Source organism: Benincasa hispida, unplaced genomic scaffold (genome assembly GCF_027475165.1).
Source record: "Benincasa hispida cultivar pf3 unplaced genomic scaffold, pf3_genome.v1.1 HicScf1848, whole genome shotgun sequence".
Classification (NCBI taxonomy): Eukaryota; Viridiplantae; Streptophyta; class Magnoliopsida; order Cucurbitales; family Cucurbitaceae; genus Benincasa; species Benincasa hispida.
This window is the reverse complement of record NW_028326240.1, coordinates 222,946-242,746: the sequence shown is the minus strand read 5'-3', so window position 1 is coordinate 242,746 and position 19,801 is coordinate 222,946. Positions and strand designations below refer to the sequence as shown.

General features: G+C 37.8%; 1 protein-coding gene across 1 annotated transcript; it reads right to left on the bottom strand.

Annotated features, from left to right (window-relative positions):
• Positions 1–1,187: 1,187 nt before the first annotated feature.
• Positions 1,188–3,962, bottom strand: LOC150030495 (uncharacterized). Its single transcript, XM_090309613.1, has 5 exons — positions 3,767–3,962; positions 3,424–3,715; positions 3,076–3,231; positions 2,495–2,822; positions 1,188–1,745 (listed from the first exon to the last, which is right to left on the bottom strand). Exons 1-5 carry the CDS (start codon positions 3,960–3,962, stop codon positions 1,188–1,190), a joined length of 1,530 nt encoding a protein of 509 aa, XP_090165739.1.
• Positions 3,963–19,801: the final 15,839 nt, after the last annotated feature.

Below are 19,801 nucleotides of genomic sequence, written 5' to 3'. Positions count from 1 at the left end.
TACTTAGTTAGAACCCGGTTAATGAATTTATCTGACTCATTTTAAATTTTCTCAATATAACATTTATATTGAATAATTTAACAATACTTAATTTCATTTATTAAACTCTTGTAATAAAATCAATCATTTATTGCATGCTAATAAAATATTTTCCAAATTCACGGTTGGCCTTGATAGGCTTGATGGGCTATATGAAACGCTGCTGTCTTGGAAACAAGTATTAATGGGCTTAGTTAAAAGTCTGGCCTGAAATTGAAAACCAAAACCACTGATGGAAATTGCACTTGAACAAACTCGTGTGCTAAAAGCACAATCCACGTGAAGAAACATCTTCACCCTACACTTTGATCGCTGAGATTTACATCAAGTACTCAGGAAAATTGCAAACACTTCAATGAGTAACCCTTTCTTTTCTTTTTTGCAGAAGAAAACCGAGAGAGAAGAGAGGGAAAACTAGAGGGAGATAATGTTGGTCTTCGTCTAGACGATGAAAGTGAGATTCGTCTAGACAATTGAGGTATAATCGTGATTCGTTTAGACGATGAAGTTTCTGTCGAGGATCGTCTAGACGATGAAGGTGCTGCCGAGTATTTGTCTAAATGATGAAGGTGCTGAGGTACACGATAGAAGATTAAGAAGATAAAGGAAGAAGAACACCAAGAGTTTTTACGTGGTTCGGCCAAAAGAAAGCCTACGTCCACGGAGAAGCTGATGATTTCTGATCGGGGAGTTACAACAAGAACTTACAAGATAAGTAGTTAGCTATCTTGATCTCTCAAATTTTCTTTTTCACTCTCTTACATGTTCAAGAAATTATAGATGTATATAAAGACAACTTGTATAACTAATTTCTAACAACCTTGAAGTTTTTTTTTTCATCACTTGTAATAACAATCTCCACCTTGAAAGAAAACTTCAAGTGTTTTTTCAACTTCTTTGTACTGAATCTCTTCTTCTTTTAACCTTTGTCTCTCAACTCAAACCCTACAATATCGAGGAATTTCTTAAGTTTGAGTTGAGTGACAGTCTTTGTCAACATATCAGAGGCATTCTCTAATGTATGAACTTTCAACACTTTTATTTGTTTTGCTTCAATCTGTTCTCGAATGAAATGATATTTAACATCTATATGTTGTGTTCTGTTGTGATACTGTGTATGCTTTGTCACAAATTTTTTTTACTGTATTCTATTTGATCCCGAAATCACTTAGAAGACCCTTCAGCCATAAACCCTCTTTTACTGCTTCTGAAAGAGCAATAAACTCTCTCTCAGTAGTAGAAAGGGCTACTATTGATTGCAATGTAGCCTTCCGGCTTAGAACACACCTTCCATATAGGAAGATATAGCCTGATAAGGATCTTCTCTTGTCTAGGTCTCCAGCATAGTCAGAGTCAACATACCCAATTAGTTTTGGTTCTCTGTTTGGAAGCTGTTGATACATTAGTTTAGCACTTGTAGTGCCTTTAAGGTATCTCATTATCCACTTAGTTGCCTCCCAGTGCCTCTTACCCGGATTAGCCATATATCTACTTACCAGACTAGTAGCATAAGCAATATCTAGCCTTGTAGACACCATTAGATACATTAGGCTTCCTACAACTTGGGAATAGGGGATAGTTGACATTACCTTCTGATATTCAATGTCAGATTCTTTAGGTGAATTCTCTGCTGAGAGTTTGAAATGATTAGCAATAGGAGTACAAACTGATTTAGCCTCTGTCATATGATATTCTTTAAGAAATTTCTGACAATATTGTGACTGATCAATGTTGAGAATGTTTGATTTTTTGTTTTTAATTATATCAATGCCAAGTATTCTCTTTGCATTTCCCACGTCTTTTCAAATTCTGACTTGAGTAGATCTTTGACTTTATTTAATTCTTGCATAGTTGCTCCTGATAATAGTATGTCATCCACATAGAGTAACAAATACATAGGATGAGTGTAGGTATCAGTGTTTATGTAAACACAGCTGTCATAGGAACTCTTATTAAAGCCATTCTTCTGCATAAAGTCACTGAATCTCCTATTCCAGCACTTAGGGGACCGTTTAAAGGCCATAGATAGACCTTTTAAGTAGGAAAACATGGTCTTCTTTCCCTCTGACATCATACCCCTTAGGTTGGCTCATGTAGATAACTTCTTCTAGGAAGCCATGTAGAAAAGCTATTTTAACATCAAGTTGCTCCAGCTCTAGATTATTCTGAGCCACAATAGACAATAATAGTTTGATAGAAGTTTGCTTGACCACTAGAGAAAATATCTCATTGAAATAAACACCTGGTCTTTGAGTAAAACCCTTAGCTACCAACCTAGCTTTATATCTAGGTCCTTGATCATTAGGGAATCCCTCTTTCAATTTACACACCCATTTGGATACAATTGGTTTGCAACCTTTGGCAAATGTGTCAACTCCCAAGTGTTATTTCTAACTAGTGAATCAACTTCTTCATTCATTGCTTCTATCCACAACTTAGCTTTAGGACAACTCACTGCTTCTTCAAAAGTTGAGGGTTCTGCATCATTATATAAATTTGAAGCATTTAGAGCTAAGTAGTCATCATATCTTGAAGGTGGCACAATAGTTCTTCTTTTCCTATCTCTAGTTAGGCTGTACCCCCTCAAATCTGGTTCTTCTTGCTCTGGATCAGAAATGGCATCTTCTACTTCTTCTTCAAGATGAAGTAGTTGATCAAAAGATGATTCTGAGCTTGAAGGATCAGAGCTAGGGTTGAGAAATTGCGACACCTCAATTTTATCATTCTTCATGTAAGGTGCTGTAACATTAGATGTAGATCCTTGCATAAACATCTCATCCTCCCTAAAACAACATCTCTACTTGTAATACATCTCTTCTTTGTAGGGTGCCACATTTTAAACCCCTTTACTCCTTCTGTGAAACCCAAAAACATATATTTCACAGCTCGGGTGGCTAATTTTTCCTTGTTTTGATGGACAAAACCAGTGCAACCAAACACCCTTAGATTATTTAGACTAGGAGGTTGTTTGGTCCACCTTTCTTCAGGAGTTAGAAGGTTAAGAGATGCATGAGGGCATCTATTTAGGGTATAGACAGTATATGAAGCTGCTTCAGCCCAAATTTTTCAGGAAGTATTGCATCTGACAGTAGGCTTCTTACTCTTTCCATAATAGTTCTATTCAATCTTTCTGCCACCTCATTTTGCTCAGATGTATACCTAACAGTCTTGTGTCTAGTAATACCATGCTGTCTACAAAAAACATTAAACTCTTATGCACAGTACTCAAGCCCATTGACAGTTCGTAGACACTTAATTTGACTGTTAGACAATTTTTCAACCATAATCTTCCATTCTTTGAACTTATCAAATACTAAGTCCTTAGATTTAAGGAAATATATCCAACATTTTCTAGAATAATCATCCACAAAGGTTAAGAATTACCTGGCTCTACTTAAGGATTGGAAAGGTGAGGGAGCCCATAGGTCCGAATGAACATAGTCAAGGATGGCCTTGGTTGTATGCTGAGCCTTTACAGAACTCTGACTCGTAGCCTTGCCTATCACACAGTGTTCACAGAAGTATAAGCTTTGATGAATTCCCTTAGGTAGAATTCCCTGATTAGCAAGAGCTTGTAGACCTTTGGCACTCATGTGTGAGGGTATTTTGTGCCAAAGATCTCCTTCAGTAGGCTGCTTCTGAATTACAACCAAAGCTGAATGCATTTTCTGAACTCCTTAAACAACATAGACACCATTAATATTGACCCCTCTGAGAATAGGCTTACTATTTTTCAAAACTTCACAGTAGCCTTCCTTTCCTCTGTATTCACAGCCAATAGAATCAAGCATGCCTAGTGAAATCAGATTTCTCTTCAACTTAGGCTCATTTCTGACATTTCTCAATAGTTTGACTGATCCATCTTCAAGTTTGAGTGATACAGAACCAATACCAACCATTGGACATGAGTTATTATTACCCATGTAGACAGAGCCTCCATCCAACTCTCTATATGTGCTGAACTAGTCTTTGTGAGGTGTCATATGAAAAGAACACCCTGAGTCTAGAACCCAATCTAGGTTCTTATTAGATTCTTCATCTGCCTTCCAATTTGATGAAGCTAAAGCATCTGAATAGAAATAAGTATCCTCACAAACCGAGGCTTCACCTGATTGATTTTATTGGACTTTTTGTTGAGGTTGTGGTTGCTTGTTCTTCTGCTCATTTTTCCACTTTAATGTTCTGAAATCCTTGATTAGATGTCCTAGCTTTTTGCAATATTTACATCTAACCTTGGTGTTTCCTTACCCTATTTTGTTGAACTTTGTTTCCCCTTTTCCTTATTATTCTTTTTAGACTCACCCTTAACAAATAAACCCTCAGCACTGGGCTTATCTTCCTTACTGGTTAGGAGCTCTATCTCTCCGATTTTATGGGCTAAAATGTTAATATAAGTAGTTAGAGAGTCTCTACCATATTTTAGGGCAGTCTTTACATCCTTATAGGAATCCGACAGTGAGTTAAGAAGCATAAAGGCTTCATTATCTACCCCAATCTCTTCTCCTTGAGTCTTGAATTCAGTAGTAATCCTTTTGAAGTCATCTAAGTTTTCTGTCAAGGATTTCGAAGAACTCATTTTGAAGGTGAAAAACCTTTCCCTTAGGAAAAGTTTGTCGGGCAGATTCTTAGTCTCATAAAGCTCATTCAGCTTACTCCACATCTTGAATGTTGTCTCTTGGTCGATCACTTGTTTTAAAATACTGTCTGAAAAATTAAGAATAAGTGTGCCATGAGCAATTAGCTCCATGTTCTCCTTTTCTTCTTCTGTTGCAGTAGTTGGCAGCTTGGTTGGATTCTCAAGGGCCTTATGAGCCCTTTGTTGCCCCAAAATGGCTTTGATCTTGGCTTTCCACAACCCAAAGTCTCCTTTCCCATCAAACTTTTCAATATCATATCTTGTTATTTCCATTTTGCTTCAAATTCTGTTCGAAAGCTTCAAGATTTTGCTTCTTTAGAATCTTGACTAATCTTAAAGTTTTCTTGCAGGCTCTGATACCACTTGTTCGGCTTGATAGGCTTGATGGGCTATATGAAACACTGTTGTCTTGAAAACAAGTATTAATGGGCTTAGTTAAAAGCTTGGCTCGAAATTGAAAACCAAGACTACTGATGGAAATTGCACTTGAACAAAACCGTGTGCTAAAAGCACAATCCACATAAAGAACGATCTTCACCCTACACTTTGATGGCCGAGATTTACTTCAAGCACTCAGGAAAATTGGAGATACTTCAATGACTAACCCTTTCTTTTCTTTGTTGCAAATGAAAATCGAGAGAGAAGAGAAGGAAAACTAGAGGGAGATGTTGCTGGTCTTCGTCTAGACGATGAAGGTGAGATTCGTCTAGACGATGAAGGTGAGATTCGTCTAGACGATGAAGGTGAGATTCGTCTAGATGATTGAGGTATAGCCATGATTCGTCTAGACGATGAGGTAAGATTTTTCTAGACGATGAGGTAAGATTTGTCTAGATGATGAAGGTTCTGCCGAGGATCGTCTAGATAATGAAGGTGCTGCAGAGTATTTGTCTAAATGATGAAGATGATGAGGTACACGATAGAAGATTAAGAAGATAAAGGAAGAAGAACATCAAGAGTTTTTATGTGGTTTGGCCAAAAGAAAGCTTACGTTCATGGAGAAGCTGATGATTTCTGATCGGGGAGTTACAACAAGAACTTACAAGATAAGTAGTTAGCTATCTTGATCTCTCAAATTTTCTTTTTCACTCTCTTACATGTACAAGAAATTACAGATGTATATAAAGACAGCTTGTATAACTAATTTCTAATAACCTTGAAGTGGTTTTTTATCATTTGTAATAACATTCACCTTCCATGTGGAGGTGTTCCGCTTTCGTCAACTTAAATACCCCCTCCTAGACAAAACCTTCCTTAGACAAAGGTCCCTTATGGAAAATTATTTTATAAATTTAATCTTTTAATTAAATTCATTTTAATTCTATTAAAACAAATTAAAAAGATTAACCTATTCCTAACACATTAAAAAAAAACATGTCTAGTTTGAATAATTTTAAACTATTTAAGATTAATTTGGACCTATGTTTGCATGCAATTCTTGATTATAGATTTTAAACTATCTCATTAAAACTATAACACTTATATTTTAATGCTTTATAAAACCTCCAAATTTGCATCTAAACACATTGATTAAATACAATATTTATCTAAGTATTGTTACGCTCAATGCAAATTCCATTTTCATTTGATAAATATAACACTAATATAAATCATACATGAAAAACAAGCAATCACATACATCATTCCACTATTTATTATAACAATTTTAATATATAGTATGATGCATGGACATGCTTAAGTTAATCATACATCACTAACATAACACTTATATCATGATGCATAGCATGGTAATTTAAGCATGCATCTATAAAATATAACCTTTTATATTTATTTATGATGCATGTACATGTTTATCCTAAGATGGGTATTTTTGAATCTATATGACATACAATATGTAATATGAATCCAAAGATTAATTTAAACATTCATCCAATGAATAATTAAATTAATTTAAATAGCAAAAATTGGACCCATTTTGGCACCCTAATGTAAAATTAATTGATTAAATCAATATAACTATTACATTAATTTAATTAAATAATACAAAGGGAATTAGGTCAAAATAACTGCAGCTGAACCATCCTCGCATGCATCACCAGGACTTTTCGAAACTTGGAGCATTGCAACGCTATGACTGCTTCGCGTCGCTTCTGCCTTTCAGCGGTTCAATGCTGCAATAGTATTGTGGCGACACTGAATGACAGAATGTTGCTGTTCACATCGTTTTTGGCTCCGAACTTGCCCCAAAAACTTTCGTTTCTTCCCGATTTCTTCAGCAACCATTGCTCTTTCGATCGACACGGACTTACAAACTTGAAGCAAGAATTAAATTGCACAAAAAAATACAACTGACCCTTACAATTTAATCAAATTAAAAGTAATCTATGTCCCAAAATAAAAAACATCTAATCTTGCAAACTGAAATCCAAACATTCCAAAAGCTGAATATTAATTCCACCTCTAAACTGATTTTGTTTCGAAAAATATGAAAAACGTGGGTGCAAGAAATTGGCTCTGATACCAATTAAAGGGATCGAATCCCACACAGAAACGTTGTGCACGCCTTGCATCCTGCTATTCAATTTTTACATAAATAGATTAAGTATACTAAAAAATAATATAAATATATAATATAGCATGCTTTAGGGAAAAAGATTAGAACCATTCTTACCTTTCTAGATTCCCAAGCTTCACGAACGATCCTCTTTAAGTTCCAACGAACGACTCCTCCAACGATCTTGATCACGAACGATTTCTTGAACAATCTTGAACACTACCACGAGTGTAATCTCGTTATTCTCTAGGATTCCAATAGAGGGATAGGTGGTATCCAACTATTGGGAGAGGGAGAGGAGAAAAAGGGGTTTTGAGAGTAAAGAGGATTCAATTTATGGCTTAGAGAAAATTTTGCACAATAACACGTGTGTTGTGTATTGTTAGTGTCTATGTCAGTGTCTCCCAAAAGGGCCGTAGGGAGGTCTTTATATAGAGAAAGGCCAAGCCCTTTTCCTAAACCTTTTTCTATTTCCCTTTTTCACAGTTAATTAATTAAATAACACTCATTTAATTAATTAGTACAATTAAATAACACTTATTTAATGTGCACATTAATTAAATAACTATTTATACATTAAGTCCAATTTAACGTATATATATTTAATTATCATAAACATCATATATATTTGTGCAATACTTCTCTATTAATTAATTCTTTGTGAATTTATTTCACTTGAATTAATTAGTTGAATCTTATTCAAATATTACTTTCCAATTTAATTTGAATAATAGATCATACCCATAATCAATTATGTATTAATCATATTAATATATGGTTTCCTCAAATTAATTTGAACAATTTAGATCATCCCACTTAAATATCCTCTATGAGCTAACAAAGGGACCTGGTGGACCTGTAGATCAAAATCTCCAACGATATGAGATTAATTGACTGAACTCATTAACCAAGTAAATCAATATTTGTTAATGGTAGTACACTCCACTAAAGACCTATAACCGCACTCTTCTCAATACAGATTGCATCCATAGATCGCGATCAATAATAGCAAGTTAGTCCTTCATGAGTGTTTGTAACTCTAACTGGGTCAAATTACCATTTTACCCTTGGTTTACCTTTGCTCCTTATGTACCAGTGCTCCTCTAATGAAGAACATGTTTATGGTCCAACCAATAAACAGAAACCCCTCTTAGGCTAATAAGAGGGTAGGGCCCTTTGTTCAAGTCTCGGAGACACCACTTAAGGGAACACTCATCTACTTACCCTTAAGACGGGAAGGAGTGAATTCCATCTTGTATTATTATGTTTCCAACTCCCCACTTGGTCTTGTCCCCAAAATGGTAGGCATATTGGGTCAGCGAATTGGCCACCCTCACCCATACAGATCAAAGAACAATCTCTCATGAACATGAGTTCATAATATGCTCAGGATTAAGACTAAGTTGCTTAGGTCATCTAATTGAAGTAGGAACCAAACTAGTTTATTAAGACAAAAATAGACAAACAACACAAACAATAACATTTATTAAATTAACATCTATAACTCTTCATTGATGATGATCAATTAATAGCATTTACTGTCTATGAGTTTTAGGGCATAAAACCCAACAAACTCTCATTTGAACTAAAACCCTAGTAAGTGGGTTGTACACAATATCATAACCCAAAAAACTAGGGTATCCACATACTTACACATCTCTCACTTGCCCTAGATTATACAATGTACATGTCTCGTAGACCTAGACTTTCTAGATGACCCTCAAACACTTTAGCTGAGAGAGAGCCTTCCTAGATTATACAATGTACATGTCTCATACACCTAGACTTTCTAGATGACCTTCAAACACTTTAGCTGAAAGAGAGCCTTCGTAAATGGATTGGCAATGGCTACTCTCCCTCAGCAAAACTCATTTGCTTGGGATTCGATCCCTACAATCAGAAGTATGCAAAATAACCATAGGCAAGGAAAAGACGAGCGATCGAGGACAAAGCCAGACTTTAAAAGGGAGCAGTCAAATGAGTGGCCTTCCATATACAACTTTAAAGATCTTTCTGGGAAAAAAGAAGAGCAAAAAAATGCCAAGAAGAAGTAGTCATAGGGTCGCACATCGAAAGACAAGTAGTATAATCAAAACCGAAGTGGATGAGGGATTGGATTTGGAGACTCTAATTGACCAGGTCGATAATTCATTCATAAATGAGATTATTGTTGGGATTGGTGTCCTAATTTTTTCGGAGTCTCGTAGTTTGTAAACTTTGTACACATTGTTATTGATAAAATAAGAGTTATTTTATTTACGTTTACTCATATCCAATAAACGAAGATCTGTGGTTATTTTATGTAAACTTAAGCATGTAAATGAGATATACAAGTAGATCATGCCTTAAGTAATAATCTAAAAGGTCTGTAGTATAAGCATAAAGGAGGGATACCTTATCCTGGTGACACATGGATACAACCCACTTTGTAGAGGTTTACATATATTGTGAACTACTACAAATGGTCTGATCCTGACCATTCATATGGAGACGTGCGAACGGGGGTATCCTCTACAAAGAGTTTGTATAAGAACGGACCACGAGATGATAATTGAGACTTACATCTCACTAAAACGACCATAGGTGACATGACCTTAATCTTGAGTGTTTTGGGAACTCTTGCCTATGAGGGTGGTTCTTTGATTAGTATAGGTGAGAGTGGCCAGATTGCCAACTCAACATGCCTATCTTTTTAGGGATTTGTGTGATTGGGGAGCTGGGAACTCAGTTACATAAAATGGAATTCACTCCTTCCCCGAAACAGGGCTAAGTAGATAGATTACTCCCTTAAGAGCTGATTCCGAGTCTTGAACATAGTGGCCACATCCTCTCTTTGAGAGAGAGGACTCAATCATAATAGCACTATGACTTATTGTTCATTAGAGGAATCAGTGGTACTTAAGAAGTTATATGTAACTACAGCGGCAAAATGGTAAATTGGCCCAACTATACTTACGAGCGATCTGTGAAGGGTTATCGCATTGTTGATTGGTTAAAATGGACACAGAAATATATTTGTAGTGAGAATAGTGCAACTGTCATTCTTTAGTAGAGTGCTTGACAGTTAATGGATGGTGGATCTCGTGACTAAAGAGTTTAGTCAGCTATTCACGTATCGTTAGAGCTTTAAGCTATAGGTCTATAAGGTCCCCTTGGTAGCTCAATGGATTTAAGTTGAGAATCAGATTTTTAGGTTGATTTGAAGTGTTCAAATTAAGAGAAATTCAATTATATATGATATAATTGGTGTGATGTATGAGATACATCAAGTGGAGGAATTAATGTAAATATGATTTACATTAAGTACCATAAAATAGAAAAAGAACTATGGTTTATATGTTTCATGAGATGAAATATTAAAACTATAGGTTATAAATATAATATGGTAAGTTGGTTATCATATTTATTTATAATATATTAATTATATGATAATTAATTTCTTTTTCTCTAATAACTGATTGAGTGGGAGGTTATTGGAAGTTTTATGGTAACCGTGAGATAAAAGAAAATTGTTTTCCTAAATTTAGTAGTTACTTCATTTGGAAAGAACTCACGGTGACAAACTATCAAGTGAAATAGTTTCACTAAGCGATAGCATTGAGAGACGATTAGCTAAGTGATAGCTTAGAGTTGACTATTGATAGTCACTCAGCTGATCGTTGCTACACGATCGGGTGGCTAAGTCTCTACGATAGGCTATTGTTTAATAAACGATCGAGCACATCGTCTATACGATAAACAACATCTTATCTCCCACTTGCTCGATCGTTTACTCAATCGTAGACCTTCAGTCTCTTCCTCAAGCCAAGATCATACAGAGCCCACAACTTCTGGATTCTCAAATCGAGAATACCAAGATAACCTTTATGGTGGTGTCCTCACTTAGTACGTGTATCGAGTTAGACTCGATTGGTTTTGAGGAGCTGTTGGCCGTTCGTTGTATTTGTGTATGTTGGTTGTACCGGTTGTTGCGTTCGAGTGTGCTATTCTTGGACGCTTGTAGATTGATCGAGGGATTCGTGAAGAATTGTTCTTCAAAGGTATGCATCCTATATCCCTTGTATCATCATTCAACATGCTATAATTTCTATGTTTGCATGACCTGTTAGTTTTCGTTTAGACTGTAATTGTTTGTGTTCAATTCGAATGGAATTTGGAACGATCCCTTCTACTACTCATGGAAATCCTCATGTTTGATTTCCTTCAATTGGTATCAGAGCCAGGTTGTTCTGATATTCCAAATCCCATTTCGGTTTTGAACTTCTTTTACAGTCGTGGTGGGTTTAAGTTTTAAGCTTGCATTTAAGTGTTAAATGCATTTGTGGATGTGTTGATGAATGTTTATGGGATGGTCACATCTGTTTAGAGCTTTCTTTAAGTTTACAAAGTGTTAATTTGTAAGGGCCTCTATGCTTTGGGCATAATTAACTAGTCATCGAGTCTGTAATTCAAAGTGTTTGAAGTTGTTTGAGTCATTCATGATGAAGTTTCGAAGCATAGAGATGTGGTTCTCATCGAGGAAGAAGACCAAAGGTTGTTCGTATCGTGTAGCCTAAGGTAAATGATAGTTAAGATTTTCCTAAACGATCGTGTAGAAAAGTTCTGCGCGATCATGTAGCATTTACTAAACGATCATTTAGCTAATGCTAAATGATGGGGTAAAGCGTTTACTCTATCGCGTAGCATTAGTTGCTCGATCGCGTGGACGCTGGAGGTAAACAATCGCGTAGAGCATTTGATGCTCATCGTTTAATAAAAGACGCGCACACTAAACGATCGTGTAGTTCAGCATGCCTCATCGCATAGTCACTGACTACACGATCAGTCGGTATACGATACCTTTGCGCTTGGTTAGCAATCGTTTAGATGATTTTGCTTCACCACATCGTTATTTTTTAATCGATCGCTTAAGGCTTGCATTGCACGATTGCGTGCCTTCATGCTTCATCGCATAGTCAAAGGTACACAATCGTTGCTAAACGATCGTTTATGCTCATATAGGGTAGCTGAACGATTGAGTAAAGAGTTTACTCTATCGTGTAGGCGACCACAAGGATTTGGTACACGATCAAGAAGATGCGTTTCTTTGCCCGGACGATTCAAGGCTCGGTTTGCTATTTTAATCGGTGACTCATTGTGCTTTGTAATACTTAGCTTTGTTTTTTGAGGATGTGAGGCTAATTATCCCAGTTCATCAAGTTTTATTTAATGTACATGAGATGTATGTTGGTTTATATGCCATAGTGTATGACACATAGATTTTAAACCCACCTTAGGTTATGCTATTGATGCGTTTTTTTATGCGGTGAAATAATGAAAGGAATTGCGATAATGGAAAATGCATTGTGCAACAAGTTTTCTCAGCAGGACCCAAGTATAAACCTATTGAGTTTCCTGGTAAGTCCAGGGTTGAACTCAGGGACTAAGAAAAGCAGTATGTGGCAATAATTTTAGATTACTTTGCGGTAACCAATAAATCAAAGAGTTGTTGGGTTGTTGTTTACCGTATAAAATGTATGCGGCAGAGTTAAGAAAATAGTTAGTACTACCGAAGATGCAATGAATATGTAGGGGAACGGGTTGAGAAGGGGTTCAGCTAACACTTCCTAGGATTGCGTTCATGTTATGCGATCATGCTACACACATACAATAGCAAATAATCTCTCAACGCAAATGATACGACTTCTAGTTCTAGAACGCATGTGATATATGCAATAAAGTCTATAGGACCTACACATAAGCCTCTATTCTTGTCTATGCGATGACGATTGACACATACACATACAAGGGGACCGCATAATACCATGACCTATCTCTAGGGTGCATGCGATGCATGTTGACAAACAGAGCTTATCTCTAAGTCTTTATCTCTTGCTTATGCAGATCTAATCTTGCTTTCTCGAGTCTAGATTCTAACCTAGCTCTCTCAAGTCTTAGGTTCTTTCTTTGGTCTCTCACTTGAGTACCTCTAAAGGGGTGTTGGGTGCAACATAAGACAAGATGATCGCATGCAATGAAAAATCCTAGGTCATGTAGCTATTCTTCTCAACCCATTCAATAAATTTAGCTACTCATGCGTGCTTTTAAGAGAGTGAACAGATGTAGATAAGCAAGTTCCATTTTATAGATATAGAATTGAAATACAGAATAACAATACGGAATAAGAATAAAGAGCCTGGTAGCAATCTCTTACTTCCCAAGGCTTTTACACTGTTCTTCTCTATTCTGCTCAAAAGATAATCTTGCTCTCACAAGAGTCGGCCCTCTCTCTGTTTTTCCACGCCTCCTGGGTTCTCTCTCGAGCTGACCAGAGTGATCTTTCGGCGTCTCTTCCCTTCTCTCGCTCCGCCTTTTAAGTATAAGAAACTATGAACAGGACTGCTTCTATTTATGGAGAAAATTATCTAACTGTACGCGTTGAACTAACTCAACTAACTAAAAACTAACTGAACTCCTTCATTGAAGGTGGCCTCTAGTATTTATAGAGCTTCGGGGTGAAAGGCTTCTTCTCTTTTATGATTGCACTGATGGGATGACATTAATTCTCTGTCTGATGTGCCGAATATTTGTCACCGAAAAGATGAGTGTACTTGCTGCAGTAGTTTGTTAACGGCTTGTCAACTTAATTTGCGTTGCTTTCATCTTTAGTTGTCAGCTCCACTGCGCCGTGAGGGAAGATAGTCTTGATGTGGAATGGCCCAGACCAGTGGGACTTCAACTTCCCTGGAAACAATCGCAAACGCGTGTTAAATATCAATACCTGTTGACCTTCGATGAATGTCCGGTTGTTTATGTGGTCGTCATGCCACTTTTTGGTTCTCTCTTTATAGAGCTTGCCATTTTCATAAGTGTCCCTTCGCCACTCGACCAGCTGGTTCAATTGCAATTTTCGGACTCTCCATGCACTTGCTAGATCAAAGTTTAGCTTCTTGCATGCCCACATTGCCTTGTGTTCCAACTCGAGAGGCAGATGACAAGCTTTTTCGAAGACTAGGGCATATGAAGACATACCGATTGGAGTTTTAAAGGCAGTCCTATATGCCTAAAGTGCTTCGTCGAGCTTGGGTGACCAATCCTTCCAGGAGGTACTGACTACCTTCTCCAAGATAGTTTTGATCTCTCTGTTAGAAATTTCTACCTGCCCATTAGTTTGTGGGTGATAAGCGGTTGTAACTCTATGGCATCATTCTTAGCACATGCGAGGGCTTTAACCCACTTCTATACATAGTCAACTGCGACCAGGATGTATTGATGACCTTCTAATGGCGGAAATGGGCCTATAAAGTCGATTCCCCATACATCAAATAATTCGATCTCCAAGACTGACATCAAAGGCATTTCATTTCTTCTAGACATGTTCCTCGTTCTCTGGCATCTATCGCACTGCACAACATAGGCATGGGTGTCCTTGAATAGTGTTGGCCAGAAATAGCCACTCTGTAGGACTTTTGCGGCGGTCTGCTGCCCCCCAAAATGTCCTTCATAAGGGGACTCATGACAAAGCTCCAAAATGTGCTTGACTTCATGCTCAGGAAAGAATCGGCGTAAAATATGATCAGGTCCAAGTCGATACAGGAAGGGGTCGTCCTAAAAATAAAACTTGATGTCATGTCTCAGCTTCTTCTTCTATTGGTATGTGTAGTCTTCTAGTATTTGGCCACAAATGATGAAGTTTACAATATCCGCATACCAAGGAACATTAATGCATACCGACATCAGCAACTCATCAGGGAATCTTTCTTCAATATCTTTCTATTTCTCCTGAACCTCGCAATTTTCTAATCTTGACAGATGATCAACGACTTGGTTCTCGGTGCCTTTCCGATCCTTAATTTCTAGTTCAAATTCTTGCATAAGTAACACCCACCGTATAAGTCTCGATTTTGCATCCTTCTTTGTCATATGATATTTGATCGCAGAATGATCGGTATACACCATAACATTTGTTCCGATTAAGTACTGTCAAAATTTCTCCAGCGCGAATACCACTACGAGCATTTCTTTTTCCGTGGTTGTATAATTCTCTTGCGTATCATTCAATGTTTTGCTAGCATAATAGATAGGATGCAATACCTTGTTCTTGCACTGACTTAAGACTGTGCCCATTGCATATCCACTCGCGTCACATATCAACGCAAATGGTTGCGTCCAATCCGGCGCAATCAGATTGGGTGTGGTGATGATCGCATTCTTCAGTGTGTGGAATGCTTCAGTGTACGCATCATTAAAATCATATTCACGGTCAGACTCAAGGAGCGCACTTAGGGGCCTTGTGATCTGAGAAAATTTGCGGATAAATCTTTGATAAAACCCCGCATGTCCTAGAAAACTCCTAAGTGTTTTCACATTTACTGGTGGTGGTAGTTGGAAATTGCGTCGATTTTCGCTTGATCAACTTCCAATCCTGCCTTCGATATTTTGTGACCTAGCACAATTCCTTTTTCAACCATAAAGTAGCATTTCCCCCAATTCAGAACAAGATTAGTTTCCATATATCTCTTCAAGAATTTCTCAAGATTAGATAAACAGGAGTCATAAGTATTGCCGAAAACTGAAAAATCATCCATAAATACCTCGACTGACTCCTCCAAGAAATCTGAGAATATCGCCATCATACATCGTTGGAAAGTACCTGGTGCATTGCAGAGCCCAAGCGGAATGCGACGGAATGCAAATGTTCTGAATGGACACGTGAAGGTTGTCTTATCTTGATCCTTCTGCACAATTGCAATTTGGTTGTACCCTGAGTAGCCATCAAGAAAACAGAAGAATTCATTCCCAGCAAGTCGGTCAAACATCTGATCAATAAATGAGAGTGGGAAGTGGTCCTTTTTAGTGGCCAAATTTAATTTGTGGTAGTCCATACATTTTCTCCACCCCGTAGTTGTCCTTGTGGGAATTAACTCATTCCTGCTGTTAGTGACAACTGTCATTCCCCCTTTCTTTGGAATGCTTTGCACTGGGCTAACCCAATTGCTATCTAATATAGGGTAAATGATGCCTGCATCCAACCACTTCACTATTTCTTTCTTCACAGCCTCCCTCATGGCAAGGTTCAAACGACGTTGTCTGTCTATAGATCCCGTTTTTCCTTCCTCAAAACGAATCTTGTGCATGCAATACGAAGGACTGATCCTCCGAATATCCGCCAAGGTCCATCCTAAGGCTTTTGCATTATTTTTCAGGCTCTGGATAAGTACATCCTTCTTCTTTTTACTCAGCATGGTAGATATAATAACCGGTAACATGTTGTTGCCTCCTAAGTAAGCATATTTGAGGTGCACAGGCAACAGCTTCAACTCTAACACGGGTGGTTCTTCTAAGGATGGCTTAGTGCGTTGTGTTGTTTGTTTAGATAACTTGATCGTTTAAAAATATGACTCAATTTGAATTGCGGCGCAATTATCCTCCCATATTGCGCCGATTCCAACATCTTCCTTCAACTCTTCTAGGGGCTCGTGCCAAGGTTCTTCCTGTAATTTCTCAACATATCGAAAATTCTCCATATCACTCAGGTATTTCAACGCATGGAGATCGTTGAACTTCACTTGCTGATCATCAACCCTGATGGCAAGTTCTCCTCTTTGTACATCGATCAGTGCCCACCCTGTTTCAAGACATGGGCGACCCAAGATGATAGGCACCTTTCTTTCAGCTTCATAATCTAATATGATAAAGTCAGCAGGGAAGATAAACTTATCTACTTGCACGAGTACATCCTTTATTTTGTCCTCGGGATACGTTATTGATTTATCGGCTAACTACAATGTAATTGTGGTTGGTCTTGCATTGCCGATATTTAGCTTCATGAAGATCGACAAGGGCATTAGGTTTATACTCGCCCCTAAATCACACAACACATTTCCGACCTTCTTTCCCCCTATTAGATAGGGCAATATAAAACTCCTGGGATCTTTCATTTTGGTGGGGATGTTGTTTTGAAACAGCACACTGCCCTCATATGTTAATGCAACTGTTTCATTTTCCCCGATCTTCCTTTTGTTAGCAAGTATATCCTTGAGGAATTTCACATAGCTTGGCATTTTCTCCAAAGCTTCTATTAAGGGAATATTGATGTGTAGTTGTCGGAGAACATCCAAGAACCTCTGAAATTGCTTACTATCATCTTTCTTCTTCAGCCTGGGCAAGAAAGGTGGAGGATCCTGCCGTATTTCCTGTTCACTTGGTTGTTCATTGAGGTCCTGCGCTTGTTGTGTTTTAGTAACTGTAGGTTGCGTTGATTTTGAATTTAAGTCTTGCTGAGATTCATCCCTTGTAGATGTACTTACTTCTTAACTAGTAATTCTGTCATTAATGGTTGATTAGTCATCGTTGGCGGATAAGTCTACTGGTCTTGTTATTGAATTTGGTACAGGTGGCGTAGGGGTTGTTGTCTTGCCACTTCTTAATGTCACTGCTTGACATTGCTCTTTACCACGTAGCCCCGATGCTCCCGAACTGCTGGGTAGCGTACCAGGTGTTTTATTCTTAAGTTCAATCGTAAGCTATTCAATCTGATTCTCCAGCTCTCTAAGGGAGGAAGCTTGTGATTGCCTAATTGCCTCGCTCTTCTTGATATAATGTTTCAACAACGTTTCCAGAGACGAGGTACTGCAAGAGGTGTCAGAAAAGAACGATTGGTCATGAGCTTGTATACTTTAAGAATTACCTGAGTTGTGATCCTGATTAATGAAGACCGGAGGGTTGCCTCGATTCCTCTGATAACTGTTCTGATGATCACTTTGGCTCCCCTGGTTGTGATTCCCGTCCCAACTAAAACTTAGGTGATTCTGCCAATAAGGGTTGTAGGTGTGCTAAACGGTTCATTGTAGACAAAGTATACGAATTGCTGATTCCACGGGCAGACTTTCGCTGAATGTCCTTCTCCATATTGATCGCAATTCATTGCGACCACATGTGTCAATGCATTGACTTGCACTGATCCTTGAGAGAGATGTCCTTGCCGAATAGCCATAGTTTGAAGGAGCGAGGTGATTGTGGTCATCTGATCTACCAAGGTGTTCATTGTATCAGTTGGTACAATGGTACCTTCTGCTCTCTCTTGCTCCGAACCTCTTTCGTCAAACTCGGTATCTAACCACTCATCTGAATTTTACGAAATGCAATCTAAGATGCTCTTTGCTTCCGTATATGATTTGTCCATTAATCCTTCTGCTATGGAGGCATCAGCAACTGCTTGCATTGGTTGATCCAAGCCATTGTAAAAAGTCTCCATTAGAATGAATTCGAGAATCCCGATATGTGAATAGCTCTTCACTAATTGTCTAAATTGCACCCAGGCAGTGCTCAAAGTTTCATAACACTTCTGTTCGAAATTCAACACATCCCTCCGTCTTCTTGTATTGACGGCTAGAAGGAAGAATCTATTCATGAACCTTTCGACCAATTGATCCCATGCACTGATTTCATTTGGCTCTAGTGATTGAGCCTACCTCTTTTTCTCATCCCGCAATGTATACGGGAAGAGATACAATCTAAGTTTTTCTGGAGTCACACCAAGTATGGAAAATGCGCTGCACATGTCTAGAAAGCTCATCAAATGAGCATGTGGGTCTTTTCCTTGTAAACCTCCGAATTGCCCCTCATTTTGGATCATTTGTAGCGTAATCGGCCTCATCTCAAAGCTTGCATTCTCCTCAACCGTGGGTCTTGAAATTTCGGGCGAGTAGTTATAAATATTCGGTGCCGCATAGTTCCTCATTGGGATGTTGCGGTTGACAGTAAGAAATACAAGGTCTTGCACTGGCCAATTTTCCCTTTGATTCCCTTCGGGTGCCTTGTTATTATTAGCCATGATTTTTCTCCACTTAATTCGGTTATGATGTGCTCTTGTGCGAAAAATACACCTGATCTCTGGGTCAGCTTAGAATTTCTGGATCACTCAAGTACTCATAAACCATCAGACTGCTCTCCACGATAAACGGCCAGTACAAAGAGATCTGTCCTGCAAAATATCACAAACATACTCAAAACTATCCGTTACCAATCCCCGGCAACGGCGCCATAAACTTGTAACGCTGAAATGTATCTTAGGCTTACAGCATGCCAACAAATATGAATATGGATGAATGAACAACAAGTTCATGTTGCCATAAACTCGATGACGTAAAGATGAAAATGGAATGTGGATGTTGTGTTATGCATTATACTTCTAGATCTATGCATTGTTAACTATATGCTTGTAGTATGCTATGGAGTAATGCGTTGTCACAAGTTTCCTTGTGCTGAAACCAAGTATAATTCCAACGCAAGTTTCTCAGAGTAATCCAAGGTCGAACACAGGGACTGTTTTCGTTAATGTGTTACTTTCATGATATATGCGACTGGTTTTACAATTAATAAAAGATTTGGTTTGTACATGAATTTAAATTGTGATAAACATAAATTGCGTTGATAAAATAAAAATGCGATAAAAGTAAAGTCCTAAACTATTATGATACAAGATACAAGATTCATGATACATGATACTGAGTTCGAGATTGACTGTGAAGTTATACAAATGATCATGGTATACGATGGCAAGTCTTTATATATGAATCAGAAATAGAAAGAATAATTAGTAAAAACATCGCAAGTTTGTTAATTGCGTT

Coding starts and splice junctions, on each gene's coding strand:
- LOC150030495 (XM_090309613.1), bottom strand. CDS start 3,962: ATGGGTAATAATAACTCATGTCCAATGGTTGGTATTGGTTCTGTATCA. Junction 3,232..3,423: donor CAATCCTTAAGTAGAGCCAG/GTAATTCTTAAC, acceptor TGTTTTTTGTAG/ACAGCATGGTATTACTAGAC. Junction 1,746..2,494: donor CCTCAACTTTTGAAGAAGCA/GTGAGTTGTCCT, acceptor CAATATTGTCAG/AAATTTCTTAAAGAATATCA.